This window comes from Siniperca chuatsi, linkage group LG1 (genome assembly GCF_020085105.1).
Source record: "Siniperca chuatsi isolate FFG_IHB_CAS linkage group LG1, ASM2008510v1, whole genome shotgun sequence".
NCBI lineage: Eukaryota > Metazoa > Chordata > Actinopteri > Centrarchiformes > Sinipercidae > Siniperca > Siniperca chuatsi.
This window is the reverse complement of record NC_058042.1, coordinates 6,959,890-6,985,210: the sequence shown is the minus strand read 5'-3', so window position 1 is coordinate 6,985,210 and position 25,321 is coordinate 6,959,890. Positions and strand designations below refer to the sequence as shown.

Genomic DNA, 25,321 nt, shown 5'->3' with positions numbered 1-25,321 from the left:
CTGTTGTATTTTGTTCAATTTGTTTCATTAATAGAAACGTTGATCATAACTTGTTGGACGAAGAACAGCAACATCTGGGGGTGTGAAGTGATACTTTACTCTAGAGTAGTAAACTGTACACATTGTACAGTAAGAGGGTACAATACTTTCTAACTATTGAATAACAGTCTAATGTACTTGCTTACAAGGATGTCACGGTCCATCACGTGGAAAGTAAACTAATTTAATGTACTAAGCGAGGCACTTGGCTGTTGTTGCCAAGAGATGTGACAACAATGTCTGTAGCTGTACTCATTATGTAAATTATACTGCATCTCATTGAGAACTAAGGTGTTTGTTTATGAGTTACACTAAAATATTTGCAAGGAGGAAATAAAGAATAGAAGTCAACACCATTCACTTTGTTATAATGGTACAATAGAATCTTATGAAGTCATCGGTTAGCCTAATATCATAATCATTGATACTGATACTTGAACTGATAAGTATGATAGGTACTTATTTTTTACATTGATGTATCATCTTTTTAAGTTGATACGGCACACGGAGCAACATTATTATTCACTTGGAGTCGTGTTTCTGGCCACCTGGCTCTTTTAGGTCTCTATACTCCTGAAGGAAATATCTGGCTCTTTAGCTACTAAATGCTCCACTGTGTTCACCAGCTAGTTGCTAGCTTTGTCTGTCTGCCATTTGGTGCTAAGCAGGTAGTGTACAGTTGGTTTTTAGAGCTGAATAAAGCTGCCTGCTGCGGCCAAAACGATGCTATGAAAGCGGTGAGAGTGAACCAAAACAGTAAAGTTGTGGGCCAGACAACTAAACAATAAGCTGAAACTCACTATAAAGCTCCATAAAGCCGAGAGTAGCTGCAGATTCAGGTGTTGATTCTCTGTAGGTTCATCACAATGACCTCTTTCAAATTGTCATATTGATTTCATATTGTCATTTTATATTGGTTATTATAAGAATATTGTTTATAGCGTCTTTAAGCTCTACAAGCACCAGACTGCTACTGATTGATTTGATTGCAAAGTAAGAGGTCTCTGTGCTGAGTAGGAAGACAAGCCTCCTGAATTTGCAACATGCTACTAAACCTATTAACAGTTTTCATAGAGCCTCAATAATTGCCAAACTAGGAGAGGATAAACCAAGAAAGCTAATTCTTGCAGGTAATATTATTAGATGACCTCTGTCTTCAGTGATGTTTTTTCAAGTAATTTGCAGTGAAATTTTACTTTACACATTACAGATATGGTAGATTGCACAGGATTAGATACATCGTGGTAAATCTTGTAGAGAGGAGCATGGCTAATATTTTGTCACACATATCTCGCTGGAATACTAATCTGGTCCGATTGGGGCTTCAGCCTGAGTACACTAGAAAGTGCAAACAAACCACTGTGATAATTATCTTCCAGTTTTATCAATTAAAAAGCTGTGAAAAGTCACATTGAACCAAAATTTTACTTTTACTCAAAGTTGTAATTAGAATTTATGCTTATTTTGTCAGTAATTGTAGTGAAAAATACTGATTGAAGAGGAGTGCTTTCTGAATTTATGCTTGAATTACTCAGGGAAGTAAAGATTTGTTTCTGTGTTACATTCACACTTATCACACAGTTTCTCAATTTGGTAAAAGAACATTCCTTCCATAAGCATGTAGATTGCTCTTAATGATATAAGTATTTATATGGGATTAGTGTCGTCAGATTAATCTATTCTTCTTGTCAGATAGAAATAGATTACATGGCACATTCTGATAGGATTAAAAATAATGTTAGTATTTTATCAGCACGACCTCCTTGGGTAAAATGTCCCATCAGAATAATGATATAGGAATACTTATAATACTTAGCAAGAAATTGTTTGTTTTTTTCTAAAATAAGGCTTTGTTTTTCTGGTGTGAAACTATTCACTGATGTCTTGACACTGTCTCACGGTGTCATGACATTTTGAAATTGGAACGTCCCATGTAGCCACAGTGTTTGTTAAGACAACCTCAAGCTATAATAAAAGTAAGAAAAAAAACCCCCATAAAATGTAATTTTGTGAAATCTCAAAGAAATATCTGCAGTCACAGCCTTCATCAGTGCTGAAGCACTTGGATGTATTTCTGTAAAAAATAGACCATTCACTTTATAGTGTCACAGCTGAATACCACAGAAAACTGGTCACTTGTCTGGAAGCTGAGCGCCAGAAATCAATATCCATGGCAGGCTGTGAGGAATAAAGCAATGCTACTAAGTGACAGCATGACACCAGCCCTCTGAACACATGCGGCCTGTCTTTACCGCTCTCAAACAAGTTTCTATGATTTGAGTTCTGCACCAGTATCCATGAAGCCACACAGAGGGAAAATTTTGTATTAAGTGCAAAACAATGTGGAGAGTGACACAAATTTAATCCCACTTCTAGAAGAAATTCTAAGACTTATGCATAAATGTAAGAATTGCCAGCAGGTGGCTGAGTTACCCAGACAGACATCCCACACACTGCAAATGAGGAAGTATGATTTTTCACTTCAAGTTGACGCAAAGCTCAGAGAGGAGTATCTCCTTGATGGCGGGGTAACTTTGTGGCTGATTGTTACTTCGCTTTCACTGTGAAGTTGAGGGTCGATATGATTCAGAGTTTTCTGATGGCTTGTAAAATGCAACAGCGCATATATATAACTCTGGATCATCAAAGCCCACACTAAATCAGACTGTAAGGCAGCGTATTGGTTTAGTCAGAGTTCCTAGTGCGTAAATAAGGACATCTCACTGCACATCTCTGCGAGCACTGAATTGGTGATTTGCAGGTCAAAAGATGTCTAGACTTTGAGGTTAAAGCCAGCTAAATTTGGTTGAAAAGCGTGGGTCTTTAGATGTCTATGTTGCTTTTAACAGTCATTTCAACAGCATTTTAATAATAATAAGAAATAATAATAAAACTTTATTTATAGAGCACTTATCAAAACAAAGTACAAAGTGCTTCACAACAAGAGAAATAAAATAACACAGTGAATAAAAATAATGACTATATTTAAACATGTACTTAGAGCCTGCTTTACCTAGAAATATGTCATTTAAATGCTGTTGAAAAAGCTGTTGTATGTAACCTAGATGTCTAAAGAATGAGCTTTTTAAACAGATTTGGCCCAGTTTTAACCCTGACTAGGTGTCTATTGTCTAGCTTATCACCAAATCAGGAAAGTTTCAAACTTGCTGTGATTAAGGTAAGCACAACTGCATTTATTTTTAGTTACTGCAGTCTTAATATATATTGTACTGCTGTACAGGAAGGGAGTGACACTCTCTTTCATCTAAGAAATCTATATCTGTAGGCTTTAGAATATTTCAGGCTGTGATAGTTTATGTTCACTGCTAGCTGCCATAGACAGAAACAGAAAAAGGAGTTTGTTTCCCTCTGATTGTGAAATATGAAGCTGCACAGAATGAATAGCAAAACATGGAAAACTTGACTGTGACAGCATCCCAAGTGTTTTTATGTATATCAGGGTACATTTTGGAACAGCAAGTGCCGCTAAATGTGGAGATGTTTTGTACGTAACAATTCATTATAAATAGAGCATCCCTCGGCTGTGCAGCGCGACAATAGATTAGAGACCTTTTTCTGTGATTTCTAATACTGTTAGAAAATAGTTTATGGTTTCAAACTAATTGGACAACCCCAGACTATAAGAATAATATATGGGAATTCTGAAAGTGAGAAATATTACCTGTAAATAAAAGAAAATTGCTGTATTAGCTATATCACAGACGGTAACTGCAATTTGTCTTTTTGCATATTACAGCACTTTGGCAGTGTTGAGAGGAAATGCAGATTTAATACAAGCCGCCCTCTGGCTCCCAGAAGGAACACGCCCTCCTGTTAGTATGAGACACTGAGCCAACACATTCTGCTGTCGGGTTTACCTGCCACTCCAGATTTCATTAGACAAGCTATGGCAGAATTACTATACTTCATGATCTGAATAATCGCCTTTTTTTCCTTTCACAGACTCTCTAGATTTGCTCACTGTGTTTATGTACAAACTCACTGTCCACAGAAGACCTTATGTTTAGTTCTCACTAGGGCTGCATGATATGGTTAAAAAAATCATATTGTGATTATTTTGACAGATTTTACGATTGCGATATGATTCACAATTAGTGGGAATGGCATCACAATTTTAATTTTCACTAAAAATAAATAAATAAAATCATTATGATGTGACATTTGTCAGGGTCTGTACCAAACAAATGAAAATGTTTTCTTACATCTGGAGAACAAGATTTGTAGGGCAGAGCATCTCTGCAGTACTTCATTATAAAGCTGTTTTGTCACACATTTTACCTTTATCAAAAAAATTGCAGCTTCTGCGATTTGGATATTGCACTTGGCCATATTGTGATTTCGATAATATTTCGATTAATTGTGCAGCCCTAGTTGTCACTAAGGGATTTAATAAGGCCTTACTATATCTGTGAATCCCCTAGCTCTAGGTTAATCAGTTCTAATTAAAAAAAAAAAAAAAAAAAAACACTACAAAATTAAATGGGGACTGGTTCACAAAGTTACTCACCCTGACGTCATCTCTTGCATAAGCAGCCCTGCCGATAATGAATCAACAAACAGCACAGCAGCCTCTGCTATAAATGACACAGTTTGCAGCCTAACCCAGATCACAAAAACACTGCAGGTATTATCCATTCCGCTCATGGCATCTAAATCCCCTAGACTTTCACTTTAAACTCTGTCACTGCAAAACTACTCCGGAAACCTGGCCTCTACTTAATACTGTCTCTTCTTTCTTGGCTGTCAGACATTTTCGCATCCTGAAAATGTATAGAATTTAAACAATTTCCAAAACTTAATTTTCATAATAGCAGCACAGCTAAATAAATTAAACAGTTAATGACAGACAATTACTTGTACACTTAACCCAAAACAATTTGGCTACAATGGTGCCACTTGTGATCCATTGATCACTTATATCAAAATAAGACCACTATTTTTCGGCACTGCTCTTATGCAGTACTGCAGGAGACAATTACAGTGCTTCTCCAATTGGAACAAGCTTCCTGTCAATGTCAGGGAAGCAGACACTGACTCAGTATTTTAGCTTAAACTCATTTATTTAGACTCATTTATTTAATGCAGTACACAATAAATAATGGTTCCATGATTCCAACAAAACCATTTTTCACTCGTCTTTACCCTGCTCAACAGTAAAAGAGCGGCAAGACCAGTATTAGCAGCTGGCCTTTATTTACTCCTGAATACGTTTTTGACACTGATTGAGAAGAAGAGATGGGTGCTCAATCTGTTAACCCACCGGCTCACCCCGAGCCACATTCAATTGAACGCTAAGCTGTCCAATGAAATGAAGTGTCTGTTTTTTCTGTGGCAAACTGACAAACAAGGATTCACTGACAAGCTTTCCGAGTTTCCTCCCGATCTCAGTGGAGGGAGAATCAATTCTACGTGTGGAGTGTGCTGAGATCAGAGCTGTTTTGGTTTTTGGTGCTGGAAATTGTGTGAAATGAGTATGATGTCATATAATGAAAGTACATGCCCACTGCATGACAAGTGAGAAACACAAAAGGATTATGTGAAAAAGAAACCGCTAGAAACAGGTCTGACACTTAACAGTATACACATCTGCCTTCAATTCCAACTTTAAACCCAAATCAAAGCTTTATTTACCTGATCATAGCCTCATTCATTACTCTTTTACTTATCTAAAAAAAGGTACTCTGAGTTTGTAACTTCATAGGTGTTGATTGACTCTTAGAAATGTTATCAACAGCTGTTGAAAGCACCTTTGTTGTTACTCTACTAAAATTCCATGCATATTGCCATAGCAACCTAAGACATATGGATTTGTTGTCCTAAATTTAATTTGCATCTAAATGAAACTGAGGGTCGCAAGGTAAATCTTGGGATCATGAGATTATTGACAACAATATAAAAATATGTATATTTCTGCCACACTTAATTATACAGTCATTCACAAGAAACATTAACGATTCAAGCTAATTTTTAAGTCTTCATGCTTCCAAAAAATGTTCAAATGTATTAACCTGGGAATGGAAAATCTCACCATGGCTAACTCAACCACAACAATTTGTAGATCAATGCAACCTTCAAGCAAATGGACATCGCTTTGTTTTAAGGGGTCACAAGCTGAAACAAATTGGGAACCACTGCTGCACACCATCCAAACGTTGCTAGATGAAACCACAATGTCAGTACTCATTCAAAGTTATGATGGGGTTTAGTTACTCATAATCATTTTTACTTTTTTAGCTTACCACACCATCACACGTGGTGTTTATTCGTGATGCATGCATTAAATTGTCAGTAAAATATGAATATGGGTAATTGTGCACTGTCACATTTTACTGCACTTTAATCTATCATTGCCATCTAACTAGACCTTTTTCATTTACAATAAACACTGTCACTCTCGCTGGATGTCTAGTCCACCATCGCTCTTCCATAACAAAGTCGGGCCTGCTGTCTCCGATACGCGAGTGTAATCGATCAGGCTGTACATCACCTGTCTGTTTAGTGCAAAAAGTAACAGTGCATGTCATCACCCGTTTCACCCCATTTCACTTAAACCTCCTTTTTTCGTCAGTACACTTTTGCTCTTAATGCACGTCAGTGATCATATGTGTGAAATTAGTTCTGATGGAGTCTTGATGGTGTTGAGAGCCACTTTGCGCGAATCCAGTGGCTATTCAGTTGTTGAGTAATATACTGGTGGAGGAGCAAGGGAGCCATTTATTCTTCAAGGCAATAATGTCATGCAGCTTGGTGTGCTGTGTGAAGAAATAACAAAAAAGGGTAATTATTGAAAGTTTTTTCATAAGACATAAAATGCAGACATTTACTACCCAAATATTTAGAAAAGTACCAGACTGAAGGGGACATTGGATTTAATGTCTTATGCACACTTACAGTACACACTACCTTTGGAATATGCAGTTTCTTTTCTCATTTTATCTGTGCTTTGTTACTGATTCAACTTCTCTGAAAATACATCTGTTTTTAAAATGAATCACATCTTCACTTTCTAAAGATCATGTACAAGTACCCTAACTTTATTGCATCAATCAGTGGTAATTATAATAAAATTAAATAGTAGAAAAAGAACTGTATAACTTGCTAGACTATAATATTAAGCTTCTATTAAGTTCAGTGGTTTCATCTGCATCGTCTTTGTCCCATTCAGCATACATAATGATGCGGTTTCCATTTTCTGCCTTCTTTAGTTTCTTGTCACTTTTTTCCGGTAAGAGTATCACAGAGAGATCCAGTAAATGCCCCAATGCTGCCTTTAGCCGGTGAAATTACATCAGGAAGACATGAAAGGAAGAAGACAATGACGGGAAGCCATTTTAGACTAAAAAACATCAGCATCAGCAGCAAGGAGCTGAGTGTGTGGCAAAGCTGTCTATTACAGTGCTCTGTGAGAACCTGATGAATCCCAGCAGGATCCAAGTCGGTCTGTAAATCATTCTCCCTCAAAATACTCATAATAAGCCCTGAAAGCAAATCATTGATAATGACTTCACAGTGAATTGCGGCCGTAAAGCTTCCCCACTGACACCACAACACAATTCACAGTGATGTGCAACATAAAAACACATTTTAAAATGTAATGCTGGTGTAAACAAAAGACACTGTTAACTTTACAGATGTTCATTTCAGCTCTATCAGGCCACAGAATCCCATTTCTGAACAATGGTATTATATTAGAGCAACAAAGCATACATACACCCGTTTACGCTAAGTGTACCAGTTTAAATAGATACACAAAATGAATGCAGTCTAATACAACAGCCCTGCAGTAAATCCTACCTTCATGAAGGTTATAATGTACAGTTTTTGTCATTTATGTTATATTGAGAGATGTATAGAATATTTAGTCAACCTTTATTGGTACAAATGGGGTGGACAAATTATTCACAACTCTCAGTATAACGCAAGTCAATTCAACAGCACCACAAACTGCAGCCTCCAAAATAACCATAAAGTTGAATCAACACCTCTCTAAAATAGTTTCAACAGAAACTGAACATTATAAACTTCATGAAGGTATGATTTATTGCAGGGCTGTCACATTAGACTGCATTAATTTTAAATAGGTGCACCTAACAAGCTGGAAAGGCAAATCATTAACATAAAATAATAGGCATATAGTAATGTAAACTATGGATTCACTCATGTTAGCATTCAATTTCTCAAAAAGAGGAAATTGTACTTTTTCTTTGAGCTGGTGCAAGGAGTACACTGTATTGAACTGGAACATGACAGGGCACATAATTCATGCTCACAATACTATCTACTAGATACTGTTATGATATTCACAACAATATCTTATCTGCTTAATTGCACAACATTTTGATTTCCTTTATGGGTTAACTAAAAAATTATACAAATGGCAAATGATTGATATAGTATGGAAACAGATAACTCGCTAATAGTAAATCGGCTCCTGATATCAATTACTACAGTTACTTCTACCATCAGAAGAACATGTTTGAGGTTATAATATACTAGTTGATGGTGGTGTTCAGTCATATATAATGTATGTCAATATGGGATGACTCTCCTAAGATGCAAAGTTGAGAGCGTACCGTAAGACTCAGGAGAGTGGGACACTTCTGAGCTTTGAGTTTCTGCATACATAAAATTTTCTGTGTAAGTGTAATAAAGTGTAATAGATGCAGGGAAATGTTTCTTATGATTCCCTGCATGTAGACACGACTTAAATGTCAGATGTCAGAGAAGTTCCCAGACCTCTATTGGCCACAAATGACCCCTTCTGTATGTGATTATAAAGGCCCTCAAACCTAGAGAGGCCCTTTTCTAAGATATGTAGATCTGGAAGAGAAAAAGGCAAACCTCAAAATGTCAACAATGAAGCACTCGTTTATATGAGAGTAATGGGCCTATAAAAGGTGCCTTCCATTTGTACTCCTGCTTTTTGCCTCGTCCTCCTACCTGCAGAGTAAATCTCAGTAACTAACCTCAATGCTACTTCAGATGGCTTGCAAAATGATTTACATGGTAATTCTACTAAAAAGCAATTAATTACAGTCCTGTTAACTTTATTTCAGGTCAAACTGTTAGCAACGCTATTTGCCAGATCTTTGTTTTGGCAAGATTAGTGTGTACATCCATGATTGACTTATGGTAATGAGGTTTAGCAGAAAACTGAACTGCGTGTGACGAACATTAGAGCAAAGATCATTTTCATGCCTCCTTGTCAGTGTCTTGGCACTTGTTTTCAAATCAAGATGTTTAAGGGTAAAGGAATCCATAATTGTTCATTACAAAGTCAAATCATGGCCTCCTTTATGGGTCATTTAGTCAGTTAAACTGAGCTGCCTCACAGTATTGCCAACATGTGCGACCTCCAACTGTGAAAATTACTTGATTGATTACGGAAGTGTCTCTACATTTACCTCTGATTACCTCCTACAGAGTTAAGCATGCAAGGATAAATTCAATATATAACATTCACAGACATTCATTTATATTTCACTGCTTCCGGAGATATTACTTTTTAAATGCATTAATGAAAAACGTTTCAAGGCTTATCTACTATAGAAACTTTATATCTATTTCTTTAGCGGAACTCTACTTGCCCAAAGTCAATTTTTACTCGCCCCTATACAAATTGTGTTATTTATTAGAGGTTATCAAATAACAACAAAAACTAAAGTTAATTGTCATATTTTATCTTTATAAATAAAGTAAATGAATGAGAACAATGACACAGTGTGTCATAGATGCAAAGCAACAAACATTATTGCAAAATGGTATGACTGGAAACAAATCTAAAATGTCAATGAAATAAGTGATGTCTGTGTTCTTCATTCTTTCTGAACATCAGTCAGTATCAGTCCTTCCTCCTGGTTCGTCTCAGCCAGCAGTAAGTTTACAAGAATTTGCCAAAGAAGAGAATCGTGGCAAACTAAGCTAAACAGTTAGACTAGATACTGACAGCTTTTGTTTTTGCTTGTTTGTAACAATTCACTATTAGCCGAGCTAGCACGCTGTGCTTGTGTAAAACCTATGAGACTGCAGACAGAGCAGATTGAAATATCGCTTTTTACATGTTCACGTTTATGCTTGTTGAACAGGTGTAATGATGAAGTATTGCTTTTTACTCACGAAGGTTTTATTGCACTTACTTACAGCAACGAGCGTAGTTGTTGTCAGCTTGAGTAATCTCCACCGCGGCCTGTTTGATCTGCTGACCGCTGCGCTCCATGTGTGGGTGCGTGTGGAGGACCTCAGCCCAGCTCCGACACAGACAGCAGGAGAGGCTTCAGTGAGTGTGATAATACTACGGTCTTTAATGATTTAACCCAGGGGTCCTTTTAATACCGGGTTCCAGTACCCATCCCTACTGGCGAGTGCCCGATCGGTATGTGCAACTCTCAACAGACAGCTACTTACATCAGCTCAGGAAAAATACGTGTGTTTATTAATTTTTTACTTGCCCAACATGGCATTTTACTTGCCCCGGGCAATCCTTGCTGTTGAGCCCTGGGTGAGGAGTTCAGCAAAGCAAGGTGTACGCTCCCAGTCAAAAACATCACAAAACCTTATCAGCTCTATTTATAAAATTATGTGTGATGACCAAGTGGCATAATTTACCAAAACACATGGTGTGTATCCTTGAGGTCTAATAAACGTGTGATTTGATAATTTAAGATCAAACCACACAATCTGTGAAATTTAGGGTGACTACATGCTAAACCTTTTTATTATATCTCCAGGTATGACTTCACTTTGTCCTTCAATTTGACAGAAACACAACATCCCCAAGCATGGCATGATAATCTAATCTTTCTATTTACATTATCTTTCTACTGTGACGTTTACATACATGTCTGATAAATCCACAGAAACCTGAATTCTGGCAGGTACTCCTCTAAACAGTTTGATTGCAGAAATTTGATGTCATTATGTCGTTGTTTGGTTCTTCATTTGAAGCACTTGATCATGTTACAAGATACAAGGTAGATTTATTGATCATTTTACAACACAGGGTTGTATAATGAGATTTTGATTGTAGTTCCCTTTATGCTACTCCAAAACAAATATTATGTACCAAAATTATATACAGTAGATTAGTGAATATATAATATAATTACCAAAGCAGAGTTTAGTCAAAATTGGTCTCAAATTAATTTGAACATCTGGCGAAAATCAGTTTTCTCACAGAAGCAGTGAACAATATGGCATGGCAATTTTCTCTCTCCATCATCATTTCTCATGATCTTGTGATGTAATTACATAGCCTGCCTGCAGTTTAAAACAGTTTAAAATAAAGTATTTTGGATTCTGAAAACACCACAAAAAACAACATCTACAGTACTGTGACTATAGTGTGCCATTATGAGCCTTTGTAAACTATTTTATATTTCAATTATAAACAGAAAATCTTGATTGCTATGCATATTGCAAGGTGTCATGTGTTCTTGTTCATAAAGCAATTTGTTATGAAAAAAAGTTTCAGCTTTATAGCTACTTAGGTTCCAGATGACAACATCACTGCAAAAGCTCAATTAATACAAAAGAATACGTCAAAATTAACTAAAATTTGTATTATTAGTCAAAGTGGTATAAAAACCTGCCTTATGTCAATTAGAAGCAGGATCTTTCCACATTTACATGGTTGAACTGAGTCCTTCATATCTATAAAATTCAGTAAAATCAATTATGTGGCAGGTACAGTATTGGTCTGCAAAAGTTTCATTTTGACATTTTTTCCCTTCTTTTTCTCATGATCTCAGACGAACCAAAGATAACAATGGAAACATCCAACTTAAAGCACCTAAACTTCTTTAAAGGCAGCTGTTGCCGATGCTATGTTGCATTTAATGGGCCCTTGTTGTTTTGATGTTTTTTTGTTGGTGTATTTTATTTATTTATTTTATTCCTACAGATAACAAGCCAAATGGTAGATAATGTGGTGTCACATATTTTCAGTAGATCTACAATAGTATTTGCCAGCAGAACTCCCACCCCCCCAGCTGTCTAAGGCATCAGCAGTAAATGTCAGATTTTGGTGTCAGCCCCTCGGAATCAAAGAGAAAAAACTTCTTTTTAGACAAACTATTTTGCACTGATGTTCAGCAGCCATGCAGAGAGAAATCCAGTGCAGAAGAGGCAGGTGAATAGAGACCAATTTCTCAACCAACACAAGCCACGACAGTCATGATCACAATCATGATCAGAGACGCACTCCAGTGTCTACAAAGTACTCTGTAAAATAGATATATTCATGCCAGCGTATGTCCACCTTTGACTGAAAGCAACAACCCCCCGCCCCAAGTCTCTGGAGATTGTCAGAAGGCATTTGGCAAACACAGAAAATCATTAAATGAAATGGAAGCAGACAAGGCAGGGGAAGTGGGTTCCTGATCAGTAAATTAGAGTAAATTCTTCCTTTATGGTTACATGTATATTTCATGAATGCATAAACTGCGAATTAATGATGTTGAATGTAGATTTTTTTTTTTTGTGTAGTGAGATCCAAATCAGCCTTAAGTGAAACTTTGATGACTCACCTCTTGCTGTAAATCCTTGATGATTTTGGTTTTTTTCTCCATCTCCACTTTAAGAAATTTGATCTGAAGACAGAAAAGAAAGAAAAGAAAGATGATCACACTGAAGGCCCAGCTTAACTGTGTGTTTTTTTCCCCCCATTCAGTGAACATAGTTAATGAAAGTTATGGATATTGAATACGCCCAGGTAAGCAGCATACGTGAAATTAAGTGCATTGAATTAACGCAATTATGGTAAATAAAAAGCCGTGTCAGTATCTGATTTACTGTCCTCCAATATTAAAAGGACAAAACAGGCAATATTCTATTTTTTTTTTAGAAGGTAATAGTCCATCTTGCAATACTGTCTGACAGCATGTCTGTGGCACTCACCCCAAGCCCATTTGTTACTACTGAAGACATAAATCTTAAAAAACAGGTGGGCACTGTAGTTTTTAGCAAACATTACTCTAACAGGAATAAATAGTGTATTTTTTTAAAGACTAATTTCAGCCGCGGATTAATTCACATTTGGTGGTCTATTACCTATTTACAGCAGCAGGGCGGTGTATGAGGGATTGACATAATCAACTACAGTGCTTGTGTTCATCATAATGAAGGAACATGTAACAGTGTGACTCATTGATGTGTGTATTTTTGGACAACAATGAATCCCTATGGCACAGAGGAATAGGCCTTATCAGGCTTTGGATACACACAGCACTTGTTAGTAATATCAGTTCATTGTCGGTTTTGGTCTTTTCACGGTATTTGTTGACAAGAAAAATAGAATATCCTTTAACCAATATTACTAATCTTCATTTATATTTTATATTTCAGGGTACTACCATAAGGAAATACTGTGCAGAAGTATTTTTTTTTGTTGGTAAAATTCAAAGTCACATTTTCTTTCACTTTCTAGCGAGACACCCTGGGGAACTGTGAACTAGACCACACTAGTTGACTCACATCCCCAAGCAGGGCATGATAACAGCAAAGGTCATGTTCAGTCACTGTCACTGACGCCGAGAATAGTAAAAAATATATATATAAACATAAAACACAGAAAGAAAGAATGTCCTGGTGCAGCGTTTAGTTTGATAATTAATGTCACTGAATAAAAAGAAAAATTAAAGCAGCCTCAATGCATTAGCAGTTAAGTGTACTGAATACTTGGTATTATGCCACTGCAAGTAGCAAAAACAGTGCTAGCATTTTATTTATTGTCTTTAATTTAACCAGTATGAGCAGCGTTGGTTAGTTTACATTCAGGCAATATATCTAGGCTCCTACCATAAATGAACACTGTTTCTTATAAAGTGACAGTAGCACAGAGGCCCCCTTGCTGTAATGAAACACAGTTTTTCACTTTTCAGCTGGCCACCCATCGAAGCTTAAAGACTTTTTAACTCTGATAAAAAACCTCTGTCACAGATTATATTTCTCTCGTGTCTCACAAAGTTAGTTTAGCATAAGTGTCCAGAAATGTTCCATCCGTGACTCTGATTGCGGTACATATGATAGACTGAGGCATTTCTTCCTGCAGTGAGCGGCTACCTATTTTCCACGGTGTGCCTGATTTAATAGCCTATATGCTTATCATGTCAGAGTGATATCTTTGTTTTTATCATGAGCTCAGCCTGTCTTGCTGGTGCAGGTCTGTGGCTTGTGTTCAGAGGTTCAAACACCAACTGCAGAAGGCAAACTGCTGTTATGGGCTACCGTGTATTTAAAAGAAGTTGATAGGAAGAAGAGTTGTGTGGGGGGGAGAAAGAGACAGGTCAAGGTTTCATCTTTCTTTCTGTTTTTCAATCTAAAAAGCGTTGTGTCTCCTTGAGAGAGGTTATCAAGATAGTCCAGAGGACAAAAGAGGAAAAGATTCATGCAGCTGGTGACCTCATACCAGGTACCCCCGGGAACTGTAAACTAAGCCTCACTAGTTGACTCACATCCCCAAGCAGGGCATGATAACATCAAGGTTCATGTCTGAGCCTTTTATTCATCACCACAGCCCCCGGGAATGGTTACAAAAAAACACATCCTGGTGCAGCATTTAGGTTTTTAGTTAAAAGGAGGGGCAACAGCTTCTATCCTTTATTAGTTCAGTGTGCTGAATGCAACTATTGTTTTCATTATTTAATGTATTTTTAACCTACAAAAATCAGCTAGCTCTAGCTCTATATGGATTTTGAAATGTAAAGAATAAAAGTGAGTAGGAAAATGCAAGGTGTTGTTTGTCATTCAGTTGATTAGTCAATTAACAGAAAATGTCTAGAACAGTTTTAATAAATCGATTTCATTATTAAAGACATTCAACAAAACCGTCTACAGCCATGCTAGTGGCTCTGTGAGGCTGTACTTAGGCACAGCAGTGCTTTGATCTAAATGCTAATCAGCATGCTAACATGGGCACAATGACTATGCTAACATGCTTATGTTTTAGCATGTTATCCTGCTAACATTTGTGAGGTAGTACTTAACACAAAGTACAACTGAGGCCAATTGGAATGTCATTAGTTTTGCAAATATTTAGTCATGAACCAAAGTATTGGACAAATCAAAAATGTGACCTGATGATGGCACTAGATGAAAAGACAGGGGATCACAAAGTTATTACAATTCATCCTGAGGAGGATATGCATGTCTGTACAAAATTTCATGGCAATCCATCCAATAGTTATTGACACATTTTACTCAAAACCACAAAAAAGTAAGACTAACAAGAAGTCAGAGAGGCACCTTGCTTGGAAAAATAAAAATATTTACAGACGTGCAGAAATGACCAAATGCACACTCAGAGAAAAAAAAACTTCCTGGCTGGAATCTCATCGCTCACACCTATCGGCATATTTAACCACTTCTTTGTCTTCTGCTTCATGTGTGCTTTTGGTGATTTCTGCAAAACAAAAGTTGCGTGAAATATCAGAATTTTTGCAAGCAAGAGGGTTCTGATATTCTTAGTGGTGATTCTCTCAGGAGATTTTGGAAGCCCTGTTTTCCCACTGAATTTTATGTGGGCACGAGGATTCTACACCAGATACAATATTTCATTGTTCTGTTGAACGTGTGTGGCATTTGCATGCTGTGTTTTTTAATCTTGAACCTCAGCTAGGGTGATAAATACTATTAAACAAACAAAACATAAATGTCAAACTCAAACCATAACACCAAGCCACTGGGATTTGCCACTGGTCTTAGGAAAACGGCAAGAATGTCACTTGAAATGTTACTGTACTATTGTTTATTTCAACAATCAAATAGTGCAGATGATTTGATTGTTGAATTTGATATTGAATGCCTCTTCCCATTTTCTTCATGATATTGTTCATATGCTGTGACCATGAAAAATGCTGGTCAAGCAGATTAAGTAGTAATTTCATTTGATTCATTTGTTCCAGCTCAAAGCTTTGTATAGAGACACACAACTTTAACTCATTGTAATATACTCCAAATTGCCATTGAGTTGGATTTACACATGTTTAAACTCATATTGTTTCTCATACACATTTTGCAACTTAACTCCAAATACTTAGTTAGGTCCTTACAATTATGAGCAGAGTAAAAAAAGCTTTAGTTTTACAAATCATTACATTTAAAATGACTAGAGCTGAAATGATTAGCTGATAGATAATAGATTAGTTGCTCGACAGAAAACTAATTATCAAAATAGTCGATAATTAAACGATCCTTTCTCATTAGTCATATTAGTCATCAAGTAAAAATGCCAAACATTCACTCGTTCCAGCCCCTTAAATGTGACGATTTGCTGCTTTTCATTTATATTATACGATAGTAAACTTATTATCTTTTTGGACTGTTGGTCAAACAAAATAAGCAATTTCAATACATTGGGCTTCATCATTTCCCTTGGGCTCTGGGAAATGGTGACAGACATTTTTCACTATTTTCTGAGATTATATACACCAAGTGATTAATTGAATTTAATTTGCCAGATAGTGTTTAAGATACCTGTGTGGAATTTAATTAGAAGCAAAGTGACAGTCTATTGGGCAGTATAGATGGAAAGGTAGATACTGTAGATGGAGAGATAAGTACATGTTCTTAGGTTATAATGCCTTTGTCCAATCTTGTTAATTTTTGCTCAGGCATTGGGTAGAAGGACACAGAGCTTTCTCTTGCTATGTCTGAGAGGTTCATTTAAGTGGTGAGGCGAAGAGGTGAGAGAGCTGGCTGCTAGGTAATGAGTGTGGATCACTGAGGAGCCCGTGTGACAGGTGACGGGGCTGGTTAGAGGAGACCGGATGTTGACGGTCAGGTCAGCTCTGTCTTACCGTGGCCTGCTGCTTCTCTGCTCTCTCATTTGCCTCATCCAGCTGCTTCTGCAAGGCTGCCTGGAGGGACTTCATCTCCTCTCTGTCAAGTGAGATGGGAGAGAGAAACACTCTGTTAGTACATCCTCCTCACACTCTTAGAGGCCTCCACTGCTCTGCCACACAATGGCTTTCTTAAATATACCACTGTTGAGAGCCATTAAAGCAATTTTCACTCTTTTGTCTTAGGTTAACTTCTGTTGTAAAAAGACGTGTTGTCATCTGTTATATTGAATCAAGTCAATTTCATGCCATTTTTGTGCAGTTAGACAAATGTTGACAAATGTTGTGAGTGTGCAAAAAGAAAGCTGTATTTAAATGTGCATAAGAATAAAAGTTGATTTAATCACAAAGGTCTTTGCATGAGTAATTATGCAAAGCAGTTTGTAAACAAATATGTTGAATAAATACTGTGATTTCAAGCTTCACAAATTCAAGAATCAAGAACACACATTTTATTTGTGACAGTCTTTTTAACATAACACTTGGGCTTTACCTTTCCACCTTAGGAATGAATGATGCCATAATGCAAACATTAACACCTTATTGAATATGCAATTAGGGGTTGAATGAGTAGGAAACTGCCTGCAAAGAGTTGCATTTAATTGTTCAAACCTTGTTTACACATTCTAACATTTAAGTTGATTGATTTTTGTCAGTTTTTCTTCCATGGTGTATTTTTCTTCATGCTCAAAAACAATTTCACATTTATTTATATATTTTTTTTCTGTTTGAATTTAAAAGGTTCAGCTACAGCTAATTTTTCTTAAAATGTAGGGCTGGTTATCCCTAAGATGATGCACAGTTTAACAAACACACACCAAGACAAATATTATCAAATGGAAAATGTTTCTAGATTCTAGGTTGATAAGGAGATGTATAGTATAAAGAAAACATAATGTGTAGTATCCATTATGTTGTATTATGTATGAGCATTTGAAACGCTCCACACAGATTTCATGCATGCTGTATGAAGACTGGTGCTGCATTCAATATGCGTTAACATAAATCTTAATGCATGAGAATGCAATGGATATTTCAGTACTGTTTGATGCTCCTGTGAATAGATAACAGCAATGCACACTGAATTATGAATCAAGTGGGAAAGTGATGTGGGTCAATGGTTTCAAAAATGCTTGTAGAAATCACATCACAAGGCAGCCCAGTTAAATTAGAGGTAACAGTCTATTTACTGTTTCCAAGCATAGCTGTAAGTTTAAAAGTATATAACGTGGTTGTAGTCGGCCAGTGGTGTAGTCAAGCAGCAGTATCTGTGAAGACAATACAGCAACGCTCAATGTTTGTATGGAAAGCACCTCACTGCTAAACAGCCATATACTCTTATATTTTACATGCCAGTGGTCTTGTCTCTTGGCATAAGTTCGGCCTAGCAAACATTTTTATTCACAGCGATCACCCAACCACTACTGTTTTGGCATTTCATTTATATTTCCATCTCTTGCATCCAAGACTTGGAAACATTTTGTACAAACAAGATCAAAACTGCCCAAACTGACAGAAAAGAGCACAGAAAATGTGCGATTGACATACTTTGAAAGCACAGAGTAGAGAGCATATGACAAGTGAATACAAATAGGTTGACAGCGGGTTAAATTACACCTGAATTAATTGTTACTATTTTGAAATCTTAAAATATAAAATTTTTACAGTGTGTACCTGGTCTGTTGGTAAACATTTTTGTTGCATTACAGTTTGTAACAAAATTATTTTCAGAAAGCAATCAAATCACTGTTAAGAGTTGTCAAAAATAAATGACTTGCAATGAATCACCTGTCTGCATCCGCCATGATGGAGTCAGCTAGTAATCACACTTGGCAGACATGGAACTCCAAAGGTGGATTAATAACACTTTGGAAAAATTGCAGCTCACAAATGCTAGCTAGGCAACATTGAGCCAAGCTGCTGCTTTATGGTTTTTAGCTTGATGACATGTGAGAGCTGCCATGGACTGGTGATAGGCTATTGATTGGCTATCAAGATACTGCACACAGGAGGGCTGGACTTCAATCAGGCTGACATTTCAGAGAGCATGAAGGCCACAAATGACCCCTAATCATTAAAAGTCTCATTACACACAACATTAATCAGACAATCCTAACTGGTAAAGCACTTTAGGTAAACACTTTTTCAGCTTGCTTGCAAAAAGATAAAGCATTAAATCACAGATGCTTGACGTGCTTTTTTCCACAAAAGGCACATTATTTTCGAATATACAATAAGGTTTTATGATTGGATTGTATTATCTACCTGCTTTTGTGTATACTGCCATGTATAAGCAAACTGGGCAAGACCTTAGAATAACCAGCATCAATAACAGTGAATGAGCCATTATTTAAGGGCCCTGAGAGTTTATTTTCTCAATCAGCTTCTTGCTATAAGTGATGTAATCCAATATGAACACACTATTTTCTGCCAAAGATAGAATAGTTTTGGTTATTTTACATTTGGGATTTCTGTTTTTCTTTCTTTCTCTGTGCTCTTCTCAAGGGTTTAAAGTGGGCAGAGCTCCGTTGGATAAAGGAATAAAAATGTGATGACAGTGCCAGGCCGCTGTCAATCAAATCTGATCAGACCACACCCACACAGTCCTGAGGAAGTAGATTAGCGAGTTTTTAAGTGTTAAACTAAATAATACCTAGCTAAGATGTTTTATACATGATTATCAAATGTTACAGAGTTGCGAAGTGGGGTGAAACGCTGGTGCCGGAAGTGTTTTTCCACATCCTGTACTCCCATTTTCATTTTGATTGATGCGATCTGATGATTTAACCAGGAGAGTTTCACGTCCATCCATCCAAGCTGTAGAGGAGCTCCATCTCTGAGTCATATGTAACATTGTGTATGGGAGAAATGAATGGGACTTTGACTTTCAGATCCAGGTGTACCCAGAATACCTTTCACAGGCTTACATAACACTTAACTGATGGTGAAGGTGATGGTGGTGATGTTCACAACCTTTGATTAATTGATCAGCCATTACTGATGGTCATTATAAATTCCTAACCTACATTTTGATGGCATGCCGGAGCAGCACGATGCTGTTGGTAACTCATGTCTAAGTCATTCATGATGCCTCACTTTACCTCTGTTTGTGGCTGAGCTCCAGAATCCTCTGCACATCCTTCTTGGCCACTGAGTCATCATTTTTCAGTGACTAAAAGAGAACAGAAGACACTCATGTAATATGCAAACCTGTGTCTTTCCTGAGAATTATTTCAAAGCACCCACAACAGACAGGGGAAAGCAAATATACTGTATACATGTTCCTTGAACTGTATAGTAAATGTTTCAAAATATACCCAGGTTTTCAAGGTTGCAAGTTCCTTCAAGCAACAGTCAAAAGCTTCAGTGTTAACTATGCGAGTCATGGAGCAACTAAATGCAGAATACTGTAACGAAATGTCAAAAGCACCAGAATCATTCAATAATTGAGGTGAATATTATAAAACGATGCAGCAGATGTTAAATGTTGTTGATGCCCCAAAACATTATATAGCCTATAACAATCTGGTGATCAGTGTCTTCTTAAAGATCCTAACGAGGGTACAGGCAGGAGCACAGATTGGGTTCTACTGGCGCCTAAGCACCTGCCTGATGGGCAATTATGGATTAGTCAGGTCTCTGATTGCCCTACAAGCCCTCCAAGATATTTTTTATTTGTTATGAGCTGAACAGAAATTTCCAGACTTCTGGCGAAATACCGACTCAAAGGGAGAGCTAGCTTTTCTTTAAATTGTGCTTGAAGGTGATATCGTTGACAATTAACACCACATTTCCATAAACCCTGTATCCTCCTGTCACAGAGGAGATGTTTCTCCTCCTCCCCAGTCCCTGACTTCACTTCATGTACATTTAGGTTGAAGAGCAAGATTAGTGCAAGGAGCCAACAACAGCTCTTGACAAGAGAGAATGTGTATTCACTTCAGATAAACTGTTAAGTTGAAACTGTGCAGTTGTTTTGTTTAAATTACATCAGTTCCTGCATTCTCTCTCTGGTGGGATCCCCTTGAATTCAGTGATTTGTATCATTTGTCATAGAGCCACCAGTCAAATGGCCACTTTTCTACTCCTCCCTGCATAATTGTCCACAAAAGGATGATAAAAGCTCAGGCCACACATTTTTACAAGCTTTGTTTTGTCATCTGAAAACAGATGACAAAACAAAAAAGTTCACAGTTTCGATGCACTTCCAGTTGATGCCAGAAATCTTCAAATACACATTCTGGCCATTTTCCAAAGCAGACCATAGGTACGTAGAGACATGCATTCAACAAGCCAACAGAGAGCCATGAGTTACCATTTATTACAGTGTCATGAAATTCAAGTTGTAATCGAACATGCTTGAAATATATATAATCTATCACACTAATCAATCACTAATCAATAATCACTAATCTTTTATTTTTGTCCTCTTTGTTTGTTTTGTATTTATTTTAGTTACATGATGTTAGTGTTTTAAGTAAGGAGACAGTTTCTTAAATATTTTTTTTGTTGTGAGTTAAAGTACTTGAAAGAAGTTCAATATGAAAGATAGAAAATATATTGATGAATCTTAAATCATGACGTGGTAAGTAGCAAAGTCTTGAGTACAGTTTTGAGATACTGGAGATTTTTGTGCGACTTTATTCTCCACTCTGCCTCAATTACTTTGTGCTATAAAGCAACCCATTTAATTTCACACCAAACTTGGCCCGGTGTTACGCATTGTAAAATGCAGTGTAGAGGCTTTATATAAATGTCTTAAAATGAATACGGTGATAATTTACAGATCCTACAGATTTTATGTCAAAACTAAATGAACAGAATGTTCACTGGATCACATAAGTGACTGTCCTTCACATATATATCACTGTGCTATTATTATACTAGGTTGTATACATGGATCTACTGCATAAGATCACTGACAAGCTTGCGTCCCCTACAGAATGGGTTTGCAGTCCTTTGTACTGTATGTGCAAATTCCTGCAGGTTTTGTGATTCTGACACTGAATTTAAACAGCTACTTTTAACTTGTGTGCAAATGTCTCATAAGGTTATTTTCCAATGATTCAAGTACAATCCAAAGTATTGCCAAAGCCCACAGTTAGGTGCAGGGCAAAATGACTCCTCTCCTTGTACTAACTGCTTCACAAGATCTCACCCAGGAGCCGCTGCCAAGAATTAATTCCCCAACACACAAAGCTTAATTATTAGGGTTGCTGACCTCCACCTATGGGCAACTCGTTAAAACTATAAACACTTGCTCCATCAAATCTTTCCAGAAATACTAAATGCTTCTCCCTGTTGACTTGATTTTCTCCTAAAAGTTGATGATTTTTATGTAGATGATGTTTCCCCCCTGAAGAATATATTTATTCCACAGCACACTATTCTAAATCTAACCAACCTATGCCCTGCCCAGTGTGCTGGCAGAAGGCCCAGGGCAAAGATAGATGCCAACCTAGCTAGCCTGGAGTGAACAGACATCAAAGCCTGCCCCGGGGATGATGATAGCCAGACTACATGAGCTTTTTCCAGACACATGATACATCTCATGCAAACACACACAAATGCATGAAAAGTATGCATATCACTTGTCTGATTATTGATTTTCTGACAATTCTATTGGCCCACAAAAGTTGCCTGAAGCCTAAAAACATCAACACCCTGCAAAGAGGAAACCATCACTCAGACTGCAGCTTCGGGAGTGCTGCACAGAAACGCAGGGCATCTGACACCCAAGGTCTAAATGTCCAAGAGGGAGGCATGTTTTGCAAGATCATTGTTGCATACGATAATGTGACAGTAAATACTAAATGATTAAAATATCTGAATGTATAATTGAGTTTCTCTTCATTTCTTGTCATTGCCAAGAGCAGTAATGAAGTTGACCCAAACTGACTGGTGGGAAGTGATGTGCAGTATTTGGCACTGAGATAATTGTGTTTTGTGAAATGCTCACAGAGCTGTAATATCTACAGTATAATAAGGTACATTACTCGGTAAAATGTCCAAGACCAGTATTTGGCGGAACCAACAGATACCTCCCTTTGCAAAAGGGATAATCCTCATTATCATCCACCTAAAGTTGTCTTATGAGCCAATTTTATATTCTTGCTTTATGCAAAATCACCTTCACCCTATGAGTTGGGGTATATATTTTTGCATCTTTGTTTTCAGGCCAAATTTAATTAGGGCAAAATATCCAGCACACACATGCATGTAAAGTGGGGTTTGGGTGTATACAAACAGGTCTTTAAATAACCATATGTTGCAATTTTGATTTAATAAAAGAAGAAAAAAAAACATCCAAAACCTGCATGGACATCTCGTAGGAGCCACAGGTTTGTTCATATTCTGGTTTGAAAAAAGCCATTACATTCTTTCAGAATAAATTTGCCATTAATTAATGAAGAATACAATTAGAGAAAACTACAGTTTATTACAACTTGGGTTTTATTTTTGTAGCTCAGGCCATCAGTTATGATAACATTGTTTTCTCCAAGGCAAGATATCTAAAGACAGGTCAAACGGGACAAGAAACACTAGTGGTCAGACCACCGTACTGCATGTAAACTAGCTGCCAGTTTTGCCAACTTATTTAATACTTTATAGATGTAAATCTGAGAGTGCTAATTATCTTTCATTGCACAGTTAAACCATGGGTACACACAACTATGTGTCATAGTCAAAGTTGGACAAAACTTCTGTAAACTGTGATGGATTCGCAATGGACAGTTTGGGTTGTGATTTTACCGGTAGCTTTTGTTTTTTCTTCCAAATAAATGTAACTAAACCCGGGGGTTTCTTTTCAACCTGTATGATCGTCTGATCGCTCTGGTTTGTCGCCCCATTAGACCTATTTATGTTGATGTTGCCAGAACTTCACAAGTACTCTGGTGAGTACAATGTTATCATAATTGATATAACCGAGGGCTGGAACTTTGCTTAAAGGAAAACTACAGTTTATTACAACTTGGGTTTTACTTTCAGAGTATTAATGATTACAGGGAAAGGTTTTGAAAATTGGATGGAGCAGTGTTAAAATGAAATGTTTGTAAATTGATGGTCTTGTCAATCTTTCCCATTTTCTTTCTTTTCTCTCCTTCTCTAAAGCTCTTTGTAACTGCTGTTTTATTTAGCGCTAAAAAAGTTTGCTCACTTACTAATTGATCTGCTTTTACATCTCTGCATTGCTTATTCAGCAGCTGCATTTCCAGTAACATATCACATACATAACAATGGGTAAGCTCACCAAATTCAAAAACATTTGCACATTAATATTTAATAGCAGTGAGTTGTTATACAGCAGATTGATTGAAAAATAAGTGAAAAGAGTCATGGGTTTCCCAGTCATCAGATGGCTGAAACTAGAAGGCGGAAAATTACCTCCGGCAACGAACTCACGGCCAACTAAGCCTTCTAACGTTGCTCTCAAAAAGAAACAGTAAAATTCAAACCTGAAGGTTGCCTTTTATGCTGTCCAGCTCCTTTGATGTCTTGGAGAGCTGGTGCAGGATGCTGCTTCGTTCACTGAAGACTTCCTTTAGCTTCTTTTCCAGCCCATCATAGCTTTGTCTGTTGAGAGAGTGAGATTTCACTATTAAATGTCTGCCACTGGTGAGAGAATTCACTCTTTATTGGCACCCTTGGGCTAGAGAGGTGTTTTAAACTGGATTAAAAGCACCATCGTTAAAGCTAAAGGGTAGAGCAATAGGGGAGAAAACTAATATCTACCCAGCACAGTCTGTGGATGAATAAAAGAGAAAGAAACGTATTCCTTTTCCCCTATTCCTTTCAATCAACCAATTTAGTGAAGGCTCATTTTACAGAGATAGGTCTTTTGACCAGAGGTATGCCCCTGCATCTCCATTTAAATATTCATGGAGTCCATCCAATTATCAAGGGAAAAATTCTACAGGGCACATTTGTCAAATCCTGTTTTTCTCTGAACTCCTATTGAATGGCACTGCAGAGGCATTCTTGTCATTTATTACTGAGCTTCCAGAGAGGCAAATATTATTTCACAGCATGTTAGCATGAACTATAGCCATTATAAAGATTTTCTTTTTTTTCTTTTCTTTTTAAATTGTGAATGACATACTGTAATCCCCACTGAGTGATGTACTGAAGAACTGGTCACAAAGAAGATCTGGTTACACACAAAAAATAATAGTTTTGCCATAAGTGAACAGACACAGAGGGAATGTAAGCTCAGGAGTTGGCTAAAAGATGACCCAACACATTTGGCATTTGGTGGCTCCATAGTTAACAACTTGGTTTCCTTTTTACCCCTTTAAAATCAACATGATCAGAGATAAAAGGAGTTACGAGTTACCATATGTTCCCTTTCACTGCCTGACACAAATCTAAAAACTAAAATCTGTTTTTCATTTAATCTAACATCCTTGTTTACTGACTCAAGGACA

General features: G+C 37.1%; 1 protein-coding gene across 1 annotated transcript in view; it reads right to left on the bottom strand.

The window, feature by feature from the left end:
* The window catches only part of luzp2 (leucine zipper protein 2), a 139,485-nt gene that overhangs the window by 41,631 nt on the left and 72,533 nt on the right, over positions 1-25,321 (bottom strand). The window contains exons 2-5 of the mRNA XM_044195776.1: positions 24,353-24,470; positions 19,997-20,067; positions 16,854-16,935; positions 12,585-12,647 (exon numbers count right to left, since the gene is read on the bottom strand). Coding sequence (XP_044051711.1) covers positions 12,585-12,647; positions 16,854-16,935; positions 19,997-20,067; positions 24,353-24,470 — 334 coding nt within the window. The remainder of the gene's footprint in view (positions 1-12,584; positions 12,648-16,853; positions 16,936-19,996; positions 20,068-24,352; positions 24,471-25,321) is intronic.